The following is a 26,103-nucleotide window of genomic DNA, read 5'->3' as shown; positions in this document are numbered from 1 at the left end:
CCAGCAGAAATGACTTTACATGCTATACTATTATTCTAGAACGAATTTCAAAGCCAAGAGCTAATTTATAGAAACAAAAAACGATAACCATTTCCTAGGATCAAGACCATGGGAAAAAAACCCCATTTTCCATTTTAAATAAAGGTGAGGTTTATATTGAGTTTTGTGTTATTTAAAGACAGTGAATGCAGAAATACATTCAAAAACCGGTAAGTTGAAGTTTACATTATTTTGAGTTTATACCACTTAAAGAGAGTGAATGAAGAAGTAAACATTGAAAATGAAAAAAAAAAACTCATTTGTACTTGAACGATATTACCTATATATTTTTTCCTCTTAAAAAAGATGTTACCTCTATTCATTCTTCAATAAAATTTGAAAATTAGTATTAGTGCTGCTCTAGAAATAAATACTCTTGAAAAATCCTGTCACAGAACAGTTGCAAGATCCTTTTATGGGGGTAAATTTACCTCTGCAAGATAAGTCACAAGACTAAACGTAGTATCTGAGAAGGAGTCATGCAGGTATCTGCACACTACGTTGATCCAGTTAGAACAGTCTCTGGAGTACGTGTGTGTACTGTACAGGCTCATCATGTGAGCCAGGTTGACAAGTGTTGGGCATTTTTCTTCTGCACAAACCTAAAAAAACAACAAAAAAAATTTCATTTACTTAACGACATTAAACATAATTTTATATTCAATGTATTCATTTAATGAAATAATTTAGATATATATGTTGAAGCATTAATGCATTTTATCTCAATACAGTAGAGAAGTTAAACAGAAAAGGAGAAAGCACAAGGCATCCTTGAGGGAATGATTTAGATAATACGGAAAGATGGTTAATATGTCAAGCACTTCCATGGGTGTTAAGAACACAGCTTTCTTTTCAGTCCAATATTCTAGAAAAATGTCTTTGGTCAAAACCTAAATGTTTTTGTAAATCCTACATATCATCTTGTAAAAAGAGCTTTGTCTTATAAAATCCATATAAGGTTCAAAGTACAAGAAACTAAATAGGCAGAGTCAACCAGGAAATCCTCAGGGAGGTTCAGAGTTGCTGTGCCAAAGAGGAAATGCTTTAGTCTCAAGGTGTTAGGGTATCTCACCAAAGCAGTCAGCTGCAGAAGCCTCAACACGTGTGATACGGTAAAAGGACTTCACTGGAGGGCTGATGAAACGCTTGAGCCCTGTGTCTCCAATGTTCATGGAATCAGCTAAAGCTCTCAAGGTCCTTAGCCAGTCATTTACAGGCTGGTAAAAAGTATGCTGACTTTCTTAGAGTTTGCTTGATATGGTATTACAGTATCTGAATCAACAAATGTTTGGGAGAATCTAATGGGCCAAATGCACCTTGTCTGTTCCCTAAGTCACTGGTGGGGATGTTCCTTAACCTCCTCCAAGGATAACTGAACAGTGAAGAACTGGAAAAGGGCCATATTAGTCTCAGCTATCGTGAAAGGATAGCCATGACGAAAGTTCTTTTAGTTCCCCTTTTTTTCATTTTCCTCCCTTATTCTTCCATCTTATTTTCACAAACTGCCTAGAGCATTTGATAAAACAAGAGTATTACCTTTTAAAATATATATAAATTTTCAACTTTCAGATGACTGTAACTGACTTTTACACTTATTCATCATGCAGACAATATCACTGGATAAGCCCAAGATATGAAGGCGTGCAAGACTCTGCAGAAACTTAACATAGTACCTTGGAAGTTATTTTATAAAATCATTCAAAGCAGTTGTTTTCATGCATTAGCCTTTTACTCATAAAAGAGACACCAGGAAGAAAAAAGAAAAAGTTGGTTGATATTTCAAAATGATTTGTATTTCACTTATATTTCAAGATATAATTACTTGTATTTCAAAATATAGTAATTTTCCACACTATTTTACAAAACCATATAACTTTACAATTTCATAATCTGTTACTCTTCAGCAAAAATTTTTATAGTTTGAGGTGAATTCTTTAATCTTAGCTTGAAGAATGACATTCTGATAGAATTCTTATCTTAAAGGATATTTTTTTGAAAGAATGATTTTTTAAAACCTAGTTTTTGAAAAGGAAGACATTCTTTGGAATATAGGCTGTGCAATTTTATAGTAAAGCAAGACCAGCTTAATTTTGGAATTTTGGAATTATCAGGTTAAATTATGAGCCACAAAGAGTTATGTTTTATAACAAAACTTTTTTAGCATGCTATTTTTGCCATAATGAATAGCTAAAAGGACAATATTTGTTCCAAGTATTGCCTCATTTTGAAATGCTGTGCTCTCCACGGGCACAAACAGCAGCAGCAGTGATATTTGCATAATGAGGAAGCACATAATGGCAGAAAATCACTCTCAACAGTTGAAGTGAGAGAATAATTAAGGAGTCAATTTAGTCCACATCCTGCAGGTTGCTGAAAGCCCACAGAGGGAACCTTTGTGTGGCACTGAACAGGAAGAAAACAGGCTTCACAGCAGTTTATGACTCACAGAAAGCCATGTATTTGATTTCTTAAAAACAAAAGATATTTGGGACATTGCTGTGCTTTGCCTCGGTCATGACAGCACAGGCTTGGAGCTCAAGGGGCCTCCATGGTCTTCTGGCCACACTGTGCTTCTCACCTGCCCCAGCACTAAGCAAATACTCGTCACATTTCAGCTGCCAATCTCAAATGTTTCTACTTCCCTTATCAGGGAATTTATGCTTTTTATTTTCTTAAAATCCCCAAATAAGCCGATATTTTTTTCCTTATATTTTCTTTCTTAACCCTTATGTAGGAACAAAACAAAACAAAACAACCCTTTGTTTACATTTTCCTAATGGTATGTTATCAGAATATTAAATTGAAAGTCATTTTAATAAAATTTTAAAATCACTTTTAGACCTCATTAATGTAAATACACGTTGGGTTTTTTAGTGCAAACCATCATTTTCACAACTAAGATGTATTTCCATTAACTATAATGATGGCTCTTCTTTTTAAACACATGCTTTTCAAATGGTTAAGAATTTCTGCACATCTATTTAGAAATTTAAATAGGGATAGACTCAACAGCATATTTTATTAAATATATTTTTGTCATTCATTAAATATTATCCATCAAGATAATGAAAGTGTTCTTACTCTTGTAGCTGTGTATGTGATAGTTGGGTTGGTAGTATTTTTTGACTCCATTGGTACCCAGAGATAAATCTGCACTTACCAACATTGAAATGTAGGCCAGGGAGAGGTGGGTGTTTGTTTAGCTTTCTAGAAGCTTGCTCTTTCCATTTATTGATGTGCTATCTGCTACCTGAATCTCAGCTTTGAAAAAAGCTGCTTATATAAAAAGCTCTTCCAGAGAATTTTACGTGCTTGTTCCCTTATGTTGCAGACTTCTCTGATTTTTCCCCAGTGATTTAACCAGGTTATTTTACTTATATTACTATTGAGTCACTTCCTCAGTTCACCTAATTTCCTGTTGTATATATATTACTGGTAAATTCACATAACTCCTTCTTGTAACTGCTTGTATTTTCAGCTTGAAAAGTCTTTTTTCCAAGACTCAATGTGACAAAATAAATAAATACATAAAATTAGTTCAGAATTAAGTTTAAACAGAAGGCAAAGTAGTTACGATTTCTTTCTTGTTCTTAAGAGGAAATTACTAAGTATGTAAAATTCAAAATAATTTTCTTTTACAATTTGATTGAGCTATAAAACTTTTTATACAAAGTTTGTCCAGAGGCAATTTAAAAATAGCTACATACTTGTTTAAGAAATGTATGATGGGAGGGAAAGAGTCAAAAAAGGAAAGAAAAAAGAATGAAGGGAGCAGAGAGAAGATGAAGAGAATGTTAAAAGGCAAACAAAAAGAACTTTCAGAATCAAAAAATATATTATGCCCTCTTCTTCCTCAGGGACTCTGCACATGTGATTTCTCCTGCTTGGAAAATTTCTACCCTCTGCCCTGCTTCTGTTTCTCATCCAGGGATCTATTTTGGTCATTCCTATTCAACTTTCCAAGTCAGCTTAGATATGAATTCCTCGAGGCAGATTTTGGTTTATGTGTCCCTAGAATATTTGCATGGAGAATCCCATGGACAGAGGAGCCTGGCGGGCTACAGTCCACAGGTTCACAATGAGTTGGACACCACTGAGCGGCCAACAGTTTCACTTTCATTGCAAAGTCACCAGATTCTAGGTGGTCACACCCCGAACTCTAGGCCCCAGGGGGCTAAAGGTTCTATCTACTTTGATAATCACTGTATTTCAGCACCTGATCCAGTGCTCAGTACATATCTGGTAGTGAATAAATGAATGACCTGGAAACTGACAGGTAGAGGATAAGTAGGGAAACGGAGCAGAAAAAGACTTAAGACTCAGAGGACAGTTACTCTAAACAAGTAATTTTATTCACTGTCATTTGGGCAATTGTAACTTATATCACTACTATAGTACTCTTTCATATATGCATAAAAATAAAAATTTAGATGCAAAATTCACATAGGAAGTGACAGTAAAAGGATTCTGAAGAGATTCCCCCCTTAAGACAGACTCTAGAGAAATTTCCCTCCAGTGTTATCATTCAGCGTAACATTTGCTTACCTTTGCTATTCGACTAGCTGTTTCTTTGCAAAACTGAGTTGGGCTGTCAAAATGCTGGATTAAGTGAGGCAATAAGCAAAGGATGTTAAGAGGAAAGCCTATCAAAAAAAAAAAAGCAAACAATAACCAATTTTATTGCACATTATTTTAAAAATTAAAGGTTTTTATTTTGTTTGTTTTTAACTGGTTTACAGAAACCATTTTCTTTTTATTTCCTGGGGTACTTGATCTTCTAAAAAAGTGTGTATTTTTTTTGCTTTTACCAAAAAATTTATGCTACCTCACATATTAAGAAAACTCTGTGGAAAAGCAGAAATTAGTAGATTTCAAAACAAATGATTAGTTTACATTTCACTACATTAAAAAAGCAAAAAAAAAAAAAAAAGGAAAGAAAGTTGGTGCAATTCTAGTCACATCACCTGACAGCTGGGAAGGGTCCACCAACGTGTGTTTGGAGACAGAAATCAGTTTACTCAGGAGGTGCACCGTCATTTCCTGTGTGGACACGGAGGTAAAACCCTTAAGGAAGAGCTGCTGAAGGCCTGGGAAGTTATTCCACTTCAGTTTGCTTTGCACGTTTTCAATCTTCTCTCGACTCTCTGATTTATCCAAAGGCAGGTGGATCAGCAGTTTGTTGAGAAGCCTGAGAGCCAGGAGGTATTCATATTCATAATCTGATTCTAACAAAGAGGCTGCTATCCAAAAAATGGTGGCCATCAAGTTGGCGGGCTCAGTAGTGGGCTGCACATCGTACACCGCTTTCTCTCGCAGGGAGGAAAGGCTTCGAGTCCTCGCTAAGCTACTGCTGTGGTTGATCCGTCCGTCCATTATATCCAGTGTGTTACTCCGCCGCCGGTCCCCTCTTCGGTCACCAATTAAACTTAACCTCAAAGAGTTACTTCTTGTATTACTGTTGTATCCCAGATAACTGCTACTATTAATGGGACTTGTGCTTAGATTGAGTTGTCCAGTGCTTTTCCTGTTAGCTGCGTACTTGTTTCCCATTATAGGATCATGGTATGAGGTTCTTGAAAGAAAAAAAAAAGAAAAAGAGATGAATCCAGGCACAATTGCTTCTTTTGCTACCTTAACTGTACTCTTAAAACAGCTGAAAAACAGTAACTGTTACCAGGAAAAGTCCTTTTTAAAGTGCATCTGACTTAATACCTGAAACTAACCCAACACTGTAAATCAACTCTACTCCAATAAAATTAAAATATTAAAAAAAAAGCATATCTGACTTTGCTGAAACCAATTTCAGTTCTTTCCTCTCTATTAATAAAAAAACAGTATCTTTTCTACTGTGACCGATTATTTCCCCTGAGTTGGATAAGGTTTGATTTGAAGTGAAAATGCTGCTATAGTTACTGCTGATAATTTTCAGGTCTGGGATTTGGTGAACATTATATCCAAAGCCCAGGCCTCGTTTGTCTCATCTGCAGACTCAACAGTCCTGATGTCCCTATTTCTGTCAATTCACACTCTTTCCAAAAGAACCAAGCTCAAAAATTTAATTTTGATTTCTCCTTCTCCCTCATATCTAGTTATCATTGATTAAAAAATAGTAACAGAATATTTTCTACATGTGCCAGTGGTATGCAAAATGCTAGGAATATTGAAGTCCATGAAAATTATAGCCTGCTAGTTGCTGTTATTAAAATATTAAGAGAATACTGTGAGAATCCAAAGGATAGAATGCTTAGCACTCCCCTGGTCGCAGTTAGAAATGCTTAACTAGGAGAGGGACTTGAAAGATAAATCAGTGTGGGATTTACAAACAGGAGAAAGTTTGAAGAGAGGCTGGTCCAGGCAGAAGGACCAATAGGTGGAAAGTGTGAGTCCTGAGGAGCCTGACCTGCTGGGGGGGACAATGGGTTGTTGAGTGTGCTGGGAACAGAGCCTATTACTGGGGCTGAAGCCTAGAAGCACAGCATGAAGGTCTCTGGCCAGATGAAAGAGGAACAGTATTGCCACTTACTAGCCCTGAGACCCTTCACCCATCCTCACTGTCTAAGGCTCATTTTCCCACTGGCAATTCATCTGAATTTGGGGGTTCTCCTCTCACTACCAATATTAGAACAATATAATATTGTGCCTATTTAGCTACTGAAGTTTTGTATACAAATCCACCGATTGCCTGGCTTATCAATTCTTACTGAGAAAGGGCAGACAGAAGATCATAATGCTTCATGGTTTCAGCTAAAGTATCAATTGCAGATTCCAGCGTGAGAAGCAGCTCAATCACAAATCCCTAGAAAAAAGGGGCAGATTTTAATTAATTATGCTCTGAAAGAAGAAACTGTAATGCACATCCTGATGAGATTTTAAAATAGAACAAGTTCCACATTAATATTACAAAATAATTAAACTCTTGAGCAACATGATCTGTGGATGGATGAAAATGTAGCAAACTAATGGTATAAACTGATTATAATGAAAAAAAAAAAAATTGATTATAATGGCAACACAACCCGCCCAAAACTGCTGGGGCCAGAAATCTAGGAGACATCCTTATTTCTTTCTCTCACATCTAAACTGAATCCATCAGCTAGTCTTGAAAATACTACTTTAAAAATACATCCTATATCTGACTTCTCTACTTCCATAGCTTCCTTTAATCCAACTATCACCGTTTTGGCCTGGGGTCTTACAAATAGCCTCTTAACTGACCTCTTTTGCCTTCCTAAGGATGCCACAAAGCCACCCACAGTGTGAATTTTTAAAAAAGCAAATCACACCCATCCTCCTCCTTTTAAAGCTATGTGTAGTTTCCCATCAATTCAGAGTAAAATCCCACCTCTCGCCAGAACCTCCCCAGGCCTCGTGTGATCTGGGCCTGCTGCCTGCCTGCCTCTGGAGTCCCCATCCCATACACGGTCGCCACTCTGGACTCTTTGCTTTTCCTCTGAAGAGCCCACTGCTTCTGCCTCAGGGCCTTTGCCCTTGTTAGTCCTATTTCCCTGTGCTCTCTGTCCCAGATGATCACAGGGCTCACTTATTCATCTACACATGTGTTCAGAACTCATCTTCTAGATGATTATATTAAAAAAAAAAAACAAAAAAATACCCTTCTCCTCTATCACTGTTTAAACTGTCACCCTACCTTATTATTTTCACAGCATTCATCATTAAGGAAAATTGTACTATACATTATTGATGGATTAAAAGGTCTGTTTCCCCAGTGAAATGTGAGCTCCATGCCAAGAACTCTGTGGTGTCCACTACTATAGCCTCAGTATCTAAAACAGCGTTAAATAACATCATGGGTCACAGACCTATGTTAAGTTCCCTACTGCAGTATTTCATGTAATTTATCTTAAAAAATGAAATTCAGTGTTTTACTTTACATCTAACTTTAAATTCCTCTTTTACCTTGTAGTCATCACAGAATATCCAGGTTAGTGTGCATAAAGCTGTTTTTATAGGCACCACCTAATTCAATTTGTATGTTATTAAACATGAATCATCTAACTTTGTTTTTAATTTTCTGCTTCTTAGCATCTGACATCAATAATTCTCTATGACATTAACTTGGTCTACCTGCCATGATCTACATTTGGAAGCAGGTCCTTGACAATAAGGAACTGCTCAACACCTGCTGAAAGACGTGAACGAACTACCTGTGCATCTTCTCCTGGATCCCCTACAGTTTCTACAAGTCTGGAGAGAACATCAGAAAGTGTAGTTGCAGAGAGAGGCTGCTTTAGGGCCCTGAAAATCTGAAAGGATCTCCCAGCATAGTGTCGAGAGGAACAAGAAAGTGCTGTCTGCAGCGCGACTTCGCTAAGATGATGTTCCAAGTGAATTCCTTCTGTGAAAACAAAGGAAACGAGTAAGTGCTTCTTGTTTTTCAGGATATATATAGGGATGATGATCAGAAGCTAGGAACCGTATTAAATTCAGTGCCAGCGTAGTACCTGGCAAAGGGGGCATTAACATTTTCTAACATTTTCCAAGTCAATGCTTTTCCTTTTCATACAATTCTATTTACACTTTAGACGACTCTTCATCATAGTCTCCAGGGAAGTAATCCTTGAGAACAAGGTCTCTCAACGTCACCACTATGTCACTGTGGCAAGATAACTCTGTTGTGAGGGCTGTCCTGTGTGGTGTAGTTGTGTGATGGCATCTCCAGCCTCTTGACAACTTGACACCAGTAGCAACTAATCACTGACTTCCCGCCCCCTAATTGCAAGAAAAATGTCTCCAGACACTGCAAAATGTCCCAGCAAGAATCACCCCCTAGCTAAGAACCACCATTTTAGACACGTTTTACTCTGGTTTTCAGGATGTGTTCAATTTTCGATCACAGAAACCCAAACCAGTACAGTTTGTCATCTCTATATACGTTCCTTCAAAATAATTGTTTCATGATGAACAATCGTGTTATAATTTCATTATACTATCATATGTCAAACAAAGAACGTCAAAGTGGCATTCTTTTTTTTCCAAAGATCTATTTGGTATATACCACTTTTAAAGTCTGTATTGAATTTGTTACAGTATTGCTTCTGTTTTTATGCTTTGGTTTTTTGGCCACTAGGCATGTGGAATCTTAGCTCCCTGACCAGGGATCAAACCCACATCTCCAGCATTGGAAGGCAAAGTCTTTATCACTGGACTGCCTGGGAAGTCCCAAAAGTAGCAGTCTTATTTTCAAGTAGTAATTTTTCTTCAACCAAAACAAATCTGTTACCACTAATAAGTTAAAAAAGAAAACCTGTCTATGACTTTTGAATTTAGACATGTCAACTGTCAATTTTTTTTGCTGAATATCATCAGAAGTTTTGACATCACAGTAAAAGATCTACTTGAAAGTAAATATTATCTGAAATATTTATTAAAAGATACCTGAGCTTGACTGCTTAAAAACAGAAACCACATGTTTCAAAAATGTAGTCAACTGCTCAGCACTCTTTATGCTAGGATTCTTGGCAGAAACATCCTCATGGTTCCAAAGGGGCCCTCTTTTTCTGAAAACAGAGAACAGATGTGATTCCCTTGGTTTTTAATTTGATATTAAGTTTTACTCACACTCACTTAAAACGTGCTTTTGCAGTTAGAAAGGATAGTATTTGAGTAAATCAAACAGCATGTCATACAGTCTACTGCTACTGTTTATATACTACCTGGATTTGCAATGATCTAGAGCAAGTAGCCAGAGAAGGCAATGGCACCCCACTCCAGTACTCTTGCCTGGAAAATCTCATGGACGGAGGAGCCTGGTAGGCTGAAGTCCATGGGGTCGCTAAGAGTCGGACACAACTGAGCGACTTCACTTTTACTTTTCACTTTCATGCATTGGAGAAGGAAATGGCAACCCGCTCCAGTGTTCTTGCCTGGAGAATCTCAGGGACGGGGGAGCCTGCTGGGCTGCCGTCTCTGGGGTCGCACAGAGTCGGACACGACTGAAGCGACTTGGCGGCAGCAGCAGCAGTAGAGCAAGTAGCGGAAGATCCCAGTTACATATAATTTCAAAATGTTCCATCGTTACAGTCAAAGGCTCTCAGAGGTAGTAGGAAAATTTGGCAAATTTTGCCAAGTGAGAAGAGTACTGGTTACTGCTTAGATATTAAAGGTCAAAATTTATAGAGGTGACACCTTATTTAGATTGTAAGGCCAAGAAAATAATTTATAAGCGAAAACTACAGCAAGTTTAGGACAGAATAATGTCCTTCGGTTCTTTCTTTAAAAATATCTGTGCATTTACCAGCTTGGTTATTCAGGTTTCAGCCCCCTATTAGCACAGGCCAAGGTGCCCTGAAAAAAAATGTGGTCACAACGCCTCTAGTTCCTGACACCTCTAATTCATCAAATACTTTGCTACGAGACTGATTTTCTCAACATATTTATTTAATTGGGCCCTCCTCCACACTCCTCATTCTAGCTCAAAGATTTTCAATAATGTCTCCTTTCTTGAAACATATATAACCTCTGGCCTGGGCTTCATGGTTCTGGTTCTCCAGTTTGAATTCTCCCAAGCTTTCTTGTCTAGGAGCCCCTCGACATTACGTTCAAGCTGGATTACTCAGCAGCCTGAGTAACAATTATACCTTGTTTTCCCGCATCTGTGATTTTGCTCTTGCTGTGGTATGCCAGCCCCTCCCTCCCCAACTATGTGTCTTCTTTACTTAGAGTGTTTTGCCAAGAGTGGACCCTAAGTAAATATTTGATGAAAGACTGGTAATGCAGCTAATGAAGGCAGAAATATACATTCAGCTAATACTATACTCTCTTTGGGCACTTAATCATTCAGACATGATTAAGGCCTTCCTCACATGTAATCTTGTGAGAGCAAAAGAAGAAGGCCTGGCTGCATCAAATTTTCTAAAAATTGCACAAGACAAACCTGTCTTTTCCAAATCAATGACACTTTGGAAAACAAAAATAGGGTTCGCTGAAGCTGACAAATGAAACGACGACTTAACAGAGGTTTATGGCTGGGATGGGAAGAGCCGCGAATGTTACCTTGAGGTAATGAATTCCATGAGGGTTTTGACTTTTCCATCCTGCTCTACTGAGATGTCAACCTCGTTGAGGATAGTGGTGTGCAGATGGGAAATGGCAGCGCTGTTATTTCCTAAGCTGATACTAGAGGAGGTAGAACTTGAGCTGAGCCCTGAGTCGGTCATGGGGGAGGGCTGGTAATCAGGTATAAAATCACTAACACCTGCTGAAAGAGACCATGGGTGTGAATACCCAGATGTGAAACCATCTCCCACAATATTTAAAGATTAAGCTATGGGCCCTTACAGATCATACTGGAGCCTCATAAGCACCAGAGTACATCAACTGAGTTTTTGAGCAAACACTTGTTTTCAGAGCCTCTTATTAAAACTTAATGGTTCGCATTTACTATGCTAGCCTATGCTGCCATCTGCTGAACAAAGTTGGAACTGGCAGTTTCCTGATACTTTGGCATATTTCCTCAACATGAGTTAAGGAAATAATTTCTACAGTGTTGGCTGATTTTTAATTTCTTACGTTAAGGGGTCCATACTTTCTGCTTCACTTTACTTAAATCAAGACAATTTTAAAGTCTGTGTGTAATATTTATATTATGCCAATTATTAAATAATTCTAAAGGTTATCATTAATGCCTATATTTATAAAATGGCAAAAGGAGCCTTAAAAACAAACAACAAACTATGGAATTCTGAATAGAAATGCTTAACTTAAAAAAGGCAGTAAACTTTATTCCATTCATCTTTTAATCATAGTTTTAAAAGGCAACTAAGTTTACTAACGAATGTTTTCTCACTAACTACAGGGCTTGGAGTAAGCTACAGGGCTTGCAGTAAGTAACTTTAAAATGGATTAACCCTGTATCTGACGTTATATGATTAGGAAAAAAAGTAGTCTTATTTCAATTTTTAAACCCAATTATTTTCTGGGTCATTTATTATAAACCTGATGATACTGATGAATGAAATAAATGAGTTAGGGCTATTAGGGAAAAAGAAAATACAATTTGAAAAGTAAAACAAATTCACATCAACAGTGAAATAAATTCTACATTAAAGTCTCATTAATTTGGACCTCACTACTTAAAAATATATAATTTGGAACATACTAGACTTCGAGATGTATAACATTGTAAATGCAATTAATATAACTGAATGAATAAAAAATTTTAAATGTCTTCCTTCGTCAGTTTTTCAGCTCTTGAAAGTAGGAGGAATCTAATACAAGTTCACCATTTTTTTTTTCATAACCAGTGCTCAAATTAAGCCACTCAACATTTTTATGACAAAGATCCTTAAAGGTAATAGAGATTCAAATACTCCAAGTTTAATTCCTTCTTTTATGAATTAATAATGTCACTGGTACCTAAAATAATAAAACTATATTAAAAAGTACTCTCTAGTATCTCAACTTCAGTTGACTTTCTCTAATGCAAGATTAACAAAGTACGGTTCTATTTTCAAACCACTTTTAAAGCAAATACCTGTGAAAGTATAATCTAAGTGTGCAGTTTGTTTGACGGTAAGCACCCTGGGCTCATTGAACTCCTTGTTCCTGAGAAGGACAGAAGCAACAGTTCGGATGTTACTGTTGGATCCCATTACTATTAACAAGTGCAGAAGCAGGCGTTTGCAATGTTCATACACCTCAGGGTGGCAGTGGTCAAACCCTAAAAAGAGTAGTAGACAGTTATCATCAGGAAAGGGAAATGATGAGTAGCATTCTTGCTACCAAATGTGTATTTTAAAAAGAAAAGCACAAATTAAATATTTTGTGAAAGACGACATACTACATCAAGTCTTTATATTGGCCTAGAGTTCATTCACACTTTTACAATATCCTATGGTCGTACTGGACTAGGGCAAGTCAAGACAAGTTTCCAATGTGTTTTGTGTCTAAAATTTAGTAATCTCTTAGAAACCATTACTCTGTTACTTAACACTAGATGGACACGAACTTCTAAAGGCAAGCATTTTTTGTGTCTGGAACACAACAGAAAGTCAGTAGACGTTTGCTTACTGAAGGAAGGAAGTAATATATAATATGTGTACATATCAGGAAAATTTAGGAAAAGATGGCTATTTTGATTTGCTTCAGGCAAACAATCTTACAAACATGAAAAGTATTTGAGATGTGATGGATCCCACATATTTGTCATAGAGGGCACAGTGGAGCTTTAACTGTAATAATTAGACTGTCTACAAGCTAATTATTTTGGGAAACAGTTAGTACCCATTTCAATTTTCCATTTACTCTGAAAGTTCCCAGTCCTAAAGGTAAATTAATTTTACTCTTGCTACTGTTACAGAATCTTTCCTGCTGGAAGGTATGTGTATTTTTGTGTGCAGTGGGAGAGACTGTATGGGTATAACAGACTTATCTGTGGTTAAAAGAGAGGCTAGGAATAACACTCCTCTAGACCATGAGAATCCCAGTAAAAAGTGTCATGGGAAACAACATACAAAAATAAGAACAGAAATATGTAGAAACTTTCTTAAAACCATACCATTTTTCCCACTGAGGAAAACTATGAAGGTTCCTCAAAAAACTAAAAATAGATCTACTATATGATCCAGCAATTCCACTACTGGGGGGTATACATCCAAAGAAAACAAAAACGCTAGGAACGATATATGCACCCCAGTGTTCACAGCAGCATTATTTACAGCAGCCATTAAAAAAGAATGAAATAATGCCATTTGAAGCATCATGGACGAACCTGGAGGGTATTATGCTTAGTGAAATAAGCCAGACAGAAAAACACAAGTACTGTGTGTTATCACCTATATGTGAAATCTAAAAAACAAAACAAACTGAATATAGCAAAACAGAAGCTGACTAACCGATACAAAGAACATACTAGTAGTTAGTAGTGGGAAGAGGGATGGTGGGGAGGAGTGGCAAGATAGAGGTGGGGAATTAAGAGATAAACAACTGTGTATAAAATAAGTAAGTTACATGGATATATTATACAGCACAGGGACTCTAGCTGATATTTTATAATAACTATAAATGGTGTAGAATCTATAAAAGTTTTGAGTCATTATTTGTACATTATTTCAAACTCATATTTTAAATCAACTACACCTCAATAAAGATAAATGAATAAAATGCAACCTATAAAAAACAAACATACCATATACTGCCTTTCAGCAATCACAGAAATACACAATGAAAGAAATAGCACCAAATATTTATTACCTATAAAAACTGCATGAAGAAGAAGATGGAGGTAGCTTCCCCATTCCACCTTCACACTGTGATCAATGATGAGATCCGTCAAAAGGATCACGGCTATGTTACACCTATGACAAACAAGAGCGTCATTAATGTTCCACTAGAGCAAACCTAGAGAACATCTTAAGCAAATTTCTCTAAGATTTTCATATTGTATTTTATGGAAAAATACAATTTCTCAAGAAAAAAAAAAAGAAGAAAGAAATACAGCGGAGGAAACCGTTCAATGATAGTTTTACAGCCTATCTGCTAAGTGCTCCTCCCAGTCAAGGGCCACGTTTTCTTCATCTTCAACCCCAAGACCTGGTGCACTGCTTGCCACATAGTCGGTGTTCGGTACACGTTTGGTACATTAATACATTTTGAAAGAATGCAGTCACTGTTCTACTGTGATTTTTGCTAAGCAGGAAATCAGCTTAACTCAAAATAAGAGTGCCTACTACTGTAAAATAGTATTTTTCAGATGTAATAACTGGGTCCCAGAAAGGTCAAGTAACTATGCCAGACACCCAGAAAAGCAGCAGCAGCAGAATTAGATTTAATACTATTCACTGTAAACAGTGAGAAGTCTGAGTTTTTAGATCGCTTAAAATCTAAATACACGGATAGAATTTGTGGCAGTATCAAAGGAAAGAAGGTTGCTTGTGTTCCGTGTTGTCAGATAGCATAGAGACAGCTGAAGTATTAAGCAGCGGTTTGGCTCGTATGAAAGAGGAATGACGCTGTGGTCCACCTGTGAAGAGGTAATCCAGGTGATGACGTTTCAGGCAAGTAATCCACCAGTGGTGACCAGCAGCCTCCAGCTGGTGGGAAGGGTAGTGGCTCTCCTTGATTATGCTCCATCACTTTCAGTCGCCAATTAGAATAAAGTGGCATTGAGTCACCTATCAAAATAAAATGATCTCATTGTCTACACCATCTACTTTCTGCCAATATAAGCAAACTCTAGTAAGACACCAACTATTTATACCACTGGAAAGTGATAAAAAAGAAAGTTTCCCACTATTTTGACAAATGTTTGCTAGGTAGACCTGGGTACCAATATTATCAGATTAAGCAAATCAGAGAGAGAAAAAGATATATCAATTCAAATTCCTTTATTTTAAATCAAAGCAAAACTACAGGAGCACCTCATCATGATTTCACAACTGATGTCCAAGCTATGAGACCACATTATAGGTAAAGCTGCCTTGTATCAAGGGCCTTCTGGTAAGTTACTCAGTTCAAATTTCTGGAGATAGGGCCGATAGAAACCCATCTTCAAAGGAAATCTGCTCTACTGCAGTGGGGTGCAGTAAAAAAGGCCATCAGGACATGTGAGTTCTGTGTGACGTGGGTAAGTCACTTAACCTCTCTGGACCTCAGTTCCATCATGTGCAAAATGAGGAGATTGGACCAGATCATCTTCAGGGTCCCTTGCAGTCTGAAGGCTTGTGCCTCCATCTCACCCTACCTTAGTGTTAAAATGAGACTCGGACAGAGTGCTCATTTTGCAACTGCAAGGGAGAATGTTCAAGAAAACCTGAGTCCCACCAAAGATCAAACCTGTTCAAAAAAGCAGCCTGTTGCCTGTGTGTCTGTTCTGTGATTCTTTCTATGATGCTTCTTGAGAACCAATTCTTATGTTCCTTTTGATCAACCTACAGGGAACCTGTGCTTTTAAAATGTATTTCCCCCACTTGATGTTGCTTCTTAAAGTCAAGACATTTCAGATTATATTAGAACACCACCCGTGGCAGTTAAATACTCTTCTTAAAAACAATTTACTGGAAGAATACAATTACTAACATTACTATAATGATAGTACACCTGACCATCGTAGTTATTAAAAAAAAAAAAAACACATTTGGAATGTATTACTTTTTTCTTCTTCATAAGATCCTCCAGAGCTGCTACTGTATCGAGATTCTAGTCTGTGATGTTGACGATTTAAATGACTGTTTAGTCCGCTGTAGATGTCTAGGTGCACATAGCTGTGGGAATGACCACTGAAGTTAGTCACAGTTCATGGTAAAATGGTATTTGTACTTTCTATGTTTAAAAAAAGAACACAGTACACAAATTACTAAAGTTTACTATGATATATTTTAATTTCCACATAATTCAAAAGCTTAAGCTTTGAAGTCAGTTATTTCTGCCTGAAGTTTTTCTTAAACTGTTGTGATAATAACATTCTGGTGAAACCTATTCCATGTAAGACAGGCAAGAGTAAAATTTCCATTTAGAAAAGTTTAAAAAAATGTAGCAACACAAAAAGTGACTCACCATACTCCAGCTATTCATCCATTGATGCATATTTAAAAATCGAGCATGCAAGTGTCTTTAATGTGAAAAATTTCCAGCATGGAAATATATTTCTTCACTAGAATATTAACACCATTCCAATGCAGAAATTATTGTTTATTCTGATGATAATCAGTATACGTCAAACTGAAAGATTAATGAAGAACAGAGACGTACTTACCTCTCTTCAATACACTCTTTTATGGGCTTATTATCAGGATTGCCATCTGTGGGAGCAACCATTGTATTGCTACTAGAAGTAGTTCCTGTCATCAGAAATAAAACAGTATCAATGAATGTAAAGCTTAGGACAGCTCAATAAGAACAAAAGATTTCATACTACAGATGTCAAAACTCCACTAAAATAAGAGGAAAAGTGAAAGTTGCTCAGTTGTGTCTGACTCTTTGCAACCCCATGAACTATACAAGTCCATGGAATTCTCCAGGCCAGAATACTGGAGTGGGTAGCCTTTCCCTTCTCCAGGGGATCTTCCCAACCCAGGGATCGAACCCAGGTCTCCAGCATTGCAGGCAGATTCTTTACCAGCTGAGCCACAAGGGAAGCCCAAATGAGATGAAGGTGATTTTTAAAAAGGAAATGTACTCTTAATGACCAACAGAGTAAGGAGTCAACAGCAACAAAGTTAGGGATGCTGGAAAACAAATGGACAAGAAGTAATTAAGGTTAAAAAAGCTGAATCCAGAGCTGTTAGTGGAGGAAACAAGAAACTTCTGTATCTGTATTGTTAAACCTCCAAATGACTTAGGAATTAGTGGCAACAGAGTACCTCTGGAAGCAGGGGTTGAAGCAGATGCTAAAAATGGCAAGAATGGTTGAAAATCTGTTTCAGAAGTAGCTTGGCCCCAAGAGCTACCCCTCTACCTCTTGTAACTGGGTAACTGTCTCTGCTCACTTGAAGTCTTCTCTGATGACAATAAATTAGAGGATTTCTAGACTAGGGCACACCATACAGAGGTGAAGGAGGAAGCACTTTACTGAGGATAAGGGAACTGAGTGGAAATATACACATATACCTAACTTGAGAAGACATATCTCCCTGCAACCTTCTTATACCACTGGGCTATCAGAAGGCTGGAAGACTGCAAATGTGTGTATCTATGGATTATACGTATCAGTACACACACATACACACGCCCCTACATCTTCTACTCTAGGCAGAGGATTGGAAGAATTTTCTCTGGGGAATCTGATTAGTACAAGAGAAAAGACCAATGGACACTTACATCGATGAAATCATTGTATAAAAAAGGACATCAACAAGTTCCATATATACCCACAGACCATCCAATCAACGCTTTAATATGCCACTGTTTATGAAAAGATAGATCTAGAACTGGTAGGCCTTTGAAGAAAGCTTTTACTAAGATGAATCAAAACAAAGAAACAGCAATATAAAGAAAATAGGAACTTTCCCAGGTAGAAAGCTTTATCAAATATAGAAGAAGATAGTCCAACTGTGAAACATGAATAGGATGCTCCTAAAAATTTTTTAATTAAAAAACTCTCTTTGGAATTAAAAATATTTTAGCAGATATAAAAAGTTCAATAGAAGCATTATTAGAAATCTCCTAGAAAGTATAACAAAAAGATGAAACCAGATGACAAAAGTAAATTATAAAACACAGCATGAAAGATCTCTAATTATACAATGTTATTAACATCACAAAAGCATTTAATATAAACTGAGTGACAAAGAATTTCATATAAATTTAATCTACAACAGTCCAGATATTTTATCAATTTTCAATGGATATAGTTTCAACTCAAAATATTATGATAATATAGATATACATAAAAGTAAATACACTCACATGATTGAATACTATGTATAATATATGCTCAAATAATTATAATATGAAATTACACAGTAATTTCAATAAGTGAGCAATTCCAATATTTACATATTAATTATATCCATTTATAAGAGCATCTGTTGTAAATGGACAAAATGGATATATTCCAGTTCTGAATAGGTATATAAATGTTCCCTTTATCACATTACAAATCCTTACATTGTCAAACCTTTCTACTCATATGAGGGTTTACAAAGTTCTGTCAAGTTAATTACATCTATGACTTAACGTTTGCGTGTTTTCTCTAGGAAGTTTAAAGCAAACGCCTGCTAAAATGAACAGTTGTGGAAAGCTTCTTTTTGCATACAAAGTAATCAGTTTTAAATGACTTCTCACCTGAGGTGACAGAAGGGATTTTATAGCTGGAAGTGATGCGGTAATAAGGGGGGTTATCCATGTGAGTGACTCCTGAACTGACAGGGTCGGTCAGCTGTAGTTCACTCACCAGTTCTTCAAGCAACTGCATTGTTTTGTCTCTACCTAAATATACAATAACTTTCTTCACCTGTCACAGAAAAAATCGTTTGGAAAAGAAAAAGCACAATTTTTATCACACAAACTTGTCTTGAGACAAATTTTATCAGAGTAAAGTTCAACTTTAAGTAGTAGATGAATAAGCACAATCTAAATTTAAATAGACACTGATCAGCAATTAGACATTAATCAGCTTTATAAGTACTCTTCCCTTCAGCCCTCAATATTGTATCATTAGGATGACCTAGATATACTGCTTAGGCAATGGCACCCCACTCCAGTACTCTTGCCTGGAAAATCCCATGGACGGAGGAGCCTGGTAGGCTACAGTCCATGGGGTTGCGAAGAGTCAGACACAACTGAGCGACTTCACTTTGACTTTTCACTTTCATGCATTGGAGAAGGAAATGGCAACCCACCCCACTGTTCTTGCCTGGAGAATCCCAGGGATGGCGGAGCCTGGTGGGCTGCCCGTCTATGGGGTCACACAGAGTCGGACACGACTGAAGCGATGCAGCAGCAGCAGCAGCAGCTATATTGCTTAATGGTGTCCATAAAGTCATCACTCCCTTTACTTATTTTTAGAAAAGCAAAAGATAATTGACTTTTTATAAATCAGTTTCTTTTTCAATGGAAAATGAAGTGAAAGTCACTCGGTCATGCCCACCTCTTTGTGACCCCCATGGACTATACAGTCCATGTTATCAGGGTTCATCTCCCTTAAGATTGACTGGTTTGATCCATCTTACTTGATCAATCATACTTGATCAAAAAGTATGTTTTAGTAGTATGTATTATTGAAATAGGCTGATCAATTAGTAAGCGGTCTTTCTTTTTTCTCCCTATTTAAACCTTAGTACTTAAAATGTGATCCTCGTAGAACACGCATTATTATCTGGAGCTTTCGGGAAATACAGAATCTTTGGCCCCACCTCCAACTCCAGAATGAGAATGAGAACAAGATCCCCCCCAGCTGATTCACGCTGCATTCAGATGTGTGAGAAGCTCTGTTTTACATCACCCCTGGACAAATTTTAAAACATGCTTTATCACATCACACCAGAAATCTGATAATGGTTCTCTGACAGTTGACCTCCCACACAGCTCTAGATCTATCCAATCTGCTCTACTTGCTAATTCTTTGTTCTCAAGTTCAGTCTTCTCTGATCACATCAGGTACATTTTTGCCTCTGTGTCTTTGCTCTGACTCAGGACCTCTGAGATGATACTCATGACTCTAATCCTGTCAAGTCTTCAAGCCCCACCTCTCACTCCAGCTGCAGGGCCTGTCAAGAAGCTTTCCTGGACTTTTCATCAACAGCTCTGGGTTGGAATTCCAGCTCTACAGAGATAGACCTAAATAGCTATGTGACTTTGAGCTATGTCACTCTTCTCGCTACCTTACTTTATTCATTGTAAAACTGCAGTCATCTTACCAAACTCACAGATTTCTTCCAGAAATTAAGTAATATAAATGAAGTGCTTGTACTATGCCTGGCCTATAAGTAGTGCTTGCTGCTGCTGCTGCTAAGTCGCTTCAGTAGTGTCCGACTGACTCTGTGCGACCCCATGGACAGCAGCCCACCAGGCTCCTCTGTCCATGGGATTCTCCAGGCAAGAACAATGGAGTGGGTTGCCATTTCCTCCTCCAAATAAGTAGTGCTTAAGAAGTGATAATTAAGAAATTATTATTATCATCATGAAAAATAGCTCTTTTAAAATTTCTGGCAAATGGCAATTCTCTGAATTTCATCTTGAAAAGTGAAAGTGTTAGTCACTCAGTTGTGTCCGACTCTTTGTGACCCCATGGACTGTAGCCCACCAGGCTCCTCTGTCCATGGAATTCTCCAGGCAGGAATACTGGAGTGGATTGCCATGCCCTTCTCCAGGGGATTTTCCTGACCCAGGCTTGAACCTGAGTCTCCCACACTGCAGGCAGATTCTTTACCATCTGAGCTACCAGGGAAGCCCAGGAATTTCATCTCGGCTTCTTGGAATTACAACTTCATCCCTGTTTCTAGTGCCAGCCCCAACTCAGTCATTCATTCATCCAACTAAGGGGAACTTTCTGTGTGTCAGGCACTAGTCTAGGCTCTGACAAGGCGGCAATGAACTAAATAAACAAAGATTCCTGCTCTTTTTTTTTTTTTTCTTTTTGCTGCAGTGCATGTCTTACAGGATCTTAGTTCCCTGACCAGGGATTGAACCCAGGCCATGGCAGTGAAAGCACCAAGTTCGAACCACTGTATTGCCAGGAAATTCTCAGATTCCTGCTCTTAAGAGCTCAGAATCTACTGGACTAACTGAGGCAAAAGTAATGAGGCAAAGAAACAAAATATACAGTGAGTTCAATGATAAGTGTTAGGAAAACCAATGAAACAGGGCAAGAAAAAGAAGAGTGTATATGTGGGGGCAGGGCATTGGCAGATTTGAACTAGATGACCAGCAAAGGTATCAGTGAGAACAACCATTTGAGGAAACATCTTAAGAATGTGCAGAAATGAGCAACTGACTGTTTGGGGAGAAAAGAAAGCAAATGGCAAGGTCCCTGGGTGCGATGCCTGAGTGAGAGCCGGGCAGCAGAGGGTTCAGCATGGCTTAACGGCAGCGGGCTTGAAGGGGACTGTTAGGACGTGTGGTCAGACAGCTAATGTGGGATCATGTTTTGTACTACACACCCACCTTTCTCCAAGTGCTTCTCAATGCAGATTATTGTGACATGCCTTCAGAACAAAGCTTTCAGTAATCAGGTTAACCCAGGAGATGCTGGGTAAAGCAAGGCTACTCAATGATTCATTTCAAGGAGGATCCAGAAGAACCTTTAGAGCAACACTCTGCAGAGCTAGTTTTCTGTGGAACATACTTTAAGGAGATGCTACCCTGTGTCTAACAGTTATATCTACATATACACACATGTCTGTGTGCATGTGTGTATATTCAGTTTAACCTTTGTGTTTGATAGTTCCGTAGTATTCTCTTGAGCAGATTTAAGTACTGTTCTTTCTTCAGAAGATAAAGACTGTGCATTATTCACTGTTTATCTCTTATCATGATTTTTCCTGCTTCCAGAAGCCTTTAGGGCATGATTCTATAGGTACTGGGCTCTCACTTCTCATCATGCTCTAATATCCCAGTGTCAGTTGCTGACAGGAAAAACTGCTAACATCTCTCCACTTTCATATTACTTTCTGTCCAATATCATCTCGAATCCTCTCAGACAGTGCTGGCTCCAAAGTTACCCACCCTCAGGGCTCTGCAGTTTTCCTCCGTAGCCCTCACCATGACTGTACATCACTAACCTAGTGATTTATTCATTAAATAAATGAGGTGTACGTTCAAAGAATAAAATCTGTAGCATCCATCAGATTATAATGCCCAGAACATAGAAGAGCACTTGGCCTGTAGTAAAGCCAGGTAATATTTATTAAATGAATCAGTGAATGAATCCATGTGCTATTTCCTGATTGTCCTCCTCCTGGCCCCTGCTTTGCCTCTGCTGTTCTACTGCTGCCCAGACTCTGACATCACAAGACACTGGCTAAGTATACATATACATATATATACATGAAAGCGAATGAACTTGAACACATACGTAAGGCAAGAGGCTTGGTTCACTATTTACTCCACAAATGCTGATCAAAAAGTGCAATATTATTTTCAGGTTTTTCGGCCAGCCATCTGCGAGTGTGGTCCACACGTTCTCCACCTCCGACCAGGCCAGCTCATCACCATACTAGATACAGGAAATAACAGCACACGCTTCAGTAGCACTTCAGTAACAACCATCCATTCAATACCAAACTCATAACATCATGAAATATTAGAAAATAATGCGTTGACAGACAGCTTTAATCTTCTCCACATTGTAGAGAAATAATCATTTCTTTCAACAAATCTAAATACAAATATCATCACATATATGACTTTAGATCCACTCCCCAAAAGATATTTTATATCTGATAAATGGTGCAGGAACCACAAATACAAAACCTGTTACCTTTGCTGTCATGTACATCAGATTATTCAAAACCATGGCAGTAGCTTGCGGGGATCCCCAGCCTTCTCCTCGTAACCAGCGCCTGCTAGTCACCATCAGTTCTCGGTCTTTTAAGGAATCATCTTCATCTTCATCGTGTCGCCTTGCTGTGGGCAAGGGTTTCAAATCCACCAGCTCGATGTTGTTCATCCAGGGTAACAGGTAGTGCAGCATGACCTGTCTCCCAGCAGGGTGAGCTGTCTGAATTCTCTGGCTTATCTCTGTAGTTAAGGACAAGTCAAAGAGGGAACAACTGATGTAACTGTGCTTTCCTTTGATTTGTAATGAATTTAAATGTAACTTTTTAATTCTGAAAAAATAACAAGCCAGATTTTATTCACTACATTTAAGAATTATGAGCATTGTTTCTCCTTTTAATAAACCTGACCTTGATGACATCATAAAGAAAAGGAAACAGCTAACATACACCACATACTTAACTTTTATATAAAATATCTCTGGTAGTTAAGAAAAATAAATGCACACTATTGGTGAGTCTGGTGTAACTGCTATGAAAATAGTGTAATGGCTCCTCAAAAAAATTAAAAATAGAACTACCATATGAGTTAGAAATCCCACTGCTGACTATATATCCAAACTGAACTGAAAGCAGGGTCCTGAAGGCCTAGTTCACAGCAGCACTATTTAGACTGGCCAAGAAGTGGAGCCAATCCAAATGTCCATTGCTAGACAAATGGACAAACAAAATGTGTGTTTTGACACACACATACACATAATAGAATACTCTGCAACCTTTACAAAGAATGGAAATCCTGTTACTTGCTACAACATCAAAGGATCACCTTTGAGGACATTATGCTAAGTGAAAATAGCTAATCATAAAACCACGAATACTGTAAGCTTCCACTTTTATAAGGTATCCAGTATGATCAAGTTCAGAGAAATAGAAATCACAATGGTAGTTAACAGGGGCTGGGGGAAGTTCAGGAAAAGGGGAGTTTACTGTTTAGTAGGTATAAAGTTTCACTTCTCTAGGATGAAAAATTGCGGAGATCTGTTTCACAATATAAATACACTTAACACTACTGAACTATACAGTTAAAATGATTAATGTGGGAAATTTTACTATATGTGCTTCTTAACAAATAAAAAAATGTAAGATAAAGACAATCTTTATTCACGGATTAATTTAAAGTGACCCATGAAAAACCTCACATATTTAGGTTCTATCTAGGGCGGACTCCTATGAAGTGCTTATTACTTTTACATTCATCTCATATAGTGCTCATGATAAACTTTGTGAGGTGGACAGTTCGAGTAACGTGTGCAAGGTCAGAAAATGATCAAGTGGCAGAGGATTCAAATACAAGGTTGATTCCAAAGCCCATGAGTTTTTATATACTGTTTACTCTCCATAAATCACTTTAAGTAAAAACCTTCTCTTTCCTCAAGTCCCCTTTTGCCCACTACATCTTACACTTACAACTTCAGAACTGGGTCTGAATTCCAGTTCCACCACATATACACAGATTGACCTCAGACCAACTATCAACCTTTGATCCTCACCTTATTATTCTCTAAGAAGGTAACAAAAGTAGTTGTGTCACGGAGTTACTGTGCAAACTCAACACAGTGCCAATAATCTGTTCAGTCCAGTGCCTTGCACACATTTATGCTCAATTCCAACTTTTTAGAAGAACCCCTTCTTTTTTTAAAGTAATTAATTTATTTTAAATGGAGAATAATTACAATATTGTGGTGGTTTTTGCCATATATTGACATGAATCAGCCACGGGTGCACACGTGTCCCCCCATCCTGAACCCCCCTCCCACCTCCCTCCCCACCCCATCCCTCTGGGTTGTCCCAGAGCACCGGCTTTGAGTGCCCTGCTTCAAGCATTGGACTTGCACTGGTCATCTATTTTACATACAGTAATATACATGTTTCAATGCTATTCTCTCAAATCATCCCACCCTCGCCTTCTCCCACAGAGTCCCAAAGTCTGTCCTTTACATCTGTGTCTCTTTTGCTGCCTTGCATATAGGATCATCGTTACCGTCTAAAAGAACCCCTTCTGTTAACAGGTCAATATTATTACCGCAAGTATGAAATATGAGACCTGGAGCTCTGAATGAAGAGATCCTGGCTGAGGGATTTTAAGTGTGTATGGGAGCCAAGGCCATGCCAGCACCCACTGCCATCCTGACCAATTCCATGACCTCGGAGATACCAGGGACCCCTCTCTTCTGTGCTAAAGCCTCCAGGAAAAGCCCAGGAGCCTCCGAGAAAAGGCTAGCAGTAGGAGAATTAGTGGAGACAGCTGTTACTTATCTGCTTCCCAGGTGACGCTAGTGGCAAAGAACCCACCTGCCAAGGCAGGAGACTTAAGAGACTCAGTTTCGATCCCTGAGTCAGGGAAGATCCCCTGGAGAAGGACATGGCAACCCACTCCAGTATTCTTGCCTAGAAAATTTCATGGACAGAGAAGCCTGGCGGGCTACAGTCTGTAGGGCTGCAAAGAGTCAGACACAACTGAAGTGACTTAGCACGCATGTGGTTACTACTTTGCACTGATAACCATCCACGTCCATCCTGAAAGCGATGTCGGGACTGCAGAAGTTGGGAAGAAGAGGCATGATTGCTGCTATTTACCAGTGCAAACCTAACACGTGTGCTGCTTTAAACACCGAATGTTAGGAGAATTTAAGTTGTTTTTTCCCCCAATCAGATCAATTAGGGGTGGGACTCAAACTATCTCCACTGCTAAAATAGGCACTGTGGAAAGATGGGCCAAGAAGGAGGAGGCCTCTGTGCCTTGAACCTGAATGAAAGGTTCAGAGCACTGGTATCTCCTGCATACCAATTCTGGTGCATTTGCAGCACTAAGATTAGAACAAGAACTTACTGAAGATGAAGAACAGAAAAACTAGCTAAGAGTTTTTTGTATTATAACTAATAAAACTTTTCAGTTAAAGGATTTATAAGCACTATGGAGGCATCTGCAATAGTGTGTTCATCGACCAGAAGGCTCAAGCTGGATGAACTCCCTGCTGCTGCTGCGTCGCTTCAGTTGTGTCTGACTCTGTGCGACCCCATAGACTGCAGCCCACCAGGCTCCCCTGTCCCTGGGATTCTCCAGGCAAGAACACTGGAGTGGGTTGCCATTTCCTTCTCCAATGCATGAAAG

The 26,103-nt window shown here is 38.3% G+C and overlaps 1 protein-coding gene across 8 annotated transcripts in view; it reads right to left on the bottom strand.

Annotated features, from left to right (window-relative positions):
• The window catches only part of FRYL (FRY like transcription coactivator), a 264,481-nt gene that overhangs the window by 35,723 nt on the left and 202,655 nt on the right, over positions 1–26,103 (bottom strand). For 6 of the 8 annotated variants that reach the window (XM_044945882.2, XM_025290069.3, XM_025290064.3 and 3 more), the window contains 15 exons: positions 22,916–23,175; positions 22,511–22,651; positions 18,781–18,949; positions 16,751–16,835; positions 16,147–16,259; positions 15,020–15,170; positions 14,251–14,354; positions 12,533–12,718; positions 11,053–11,257; positions 9,436–9,557; positions 8,205–8,395; positions 6,741–6,835; positions 5,004–5,611; positions 4,585–4,682; positions 471–641 (listed from right to left, as the gene is read on the bottom strand). In XM_044945882.2, coding sequence (XP_044801817.1) covers positions 471–641; positions 4,585–4,682; positions 5,004–5,611; positions 6,741–6,835; positions 8,205–8,395; positions 9,436–9,557; positions 11,053–11,257; positions 12,533–12,718; positions 14,251–14,354; positions 15,020–15,170; positions 16,147–16,259; positions 16,751–16,835; positions 18,781–18,949; positions 22,511–22,651; positions 22,916–23,175 — 2,699 coding nt within the window. The remainder of the gene's footprint in view (positions 1–470; positions 642–4,584; positions 4,683–5,003; positions 5,612–6,740; positions 6,836–8,204; positions 8,396–9,435; positions 9,558–11,052; positions 11,258–12,532; positions 12,719–14,250; positions 14,355–15,019; positions 15,171–16,146; positions 16,260–16,750; positions 16,836–18,780; positions 18,950–22,510; positions 22,652–22,915; positions 23,176–26,103) is intronic. The other 2 variants (XM_025290062.3, XM_025290070.3) reach the window with 1 other exon arrangement.

The sequence above is a fragment of the Bubalus bubalis genome, chromosome 7 (genome assembly GCF_019923935.1).
Source record: "Bubalus bubalis isolate 160015118507 breed Murrah chromosome 7, NDDB_SH_1, whole genome shotgun sequence".
Classification (NCBI taxonomy): Eukaryota; Metazoa; Chordata; class Mammalia; order Artiodactyla; family Bovidae; genus Bubalus; species Bubalus bubalis.
This window is presented reverse-complemented; position numbering and strand designations above follow the sequence as displayed.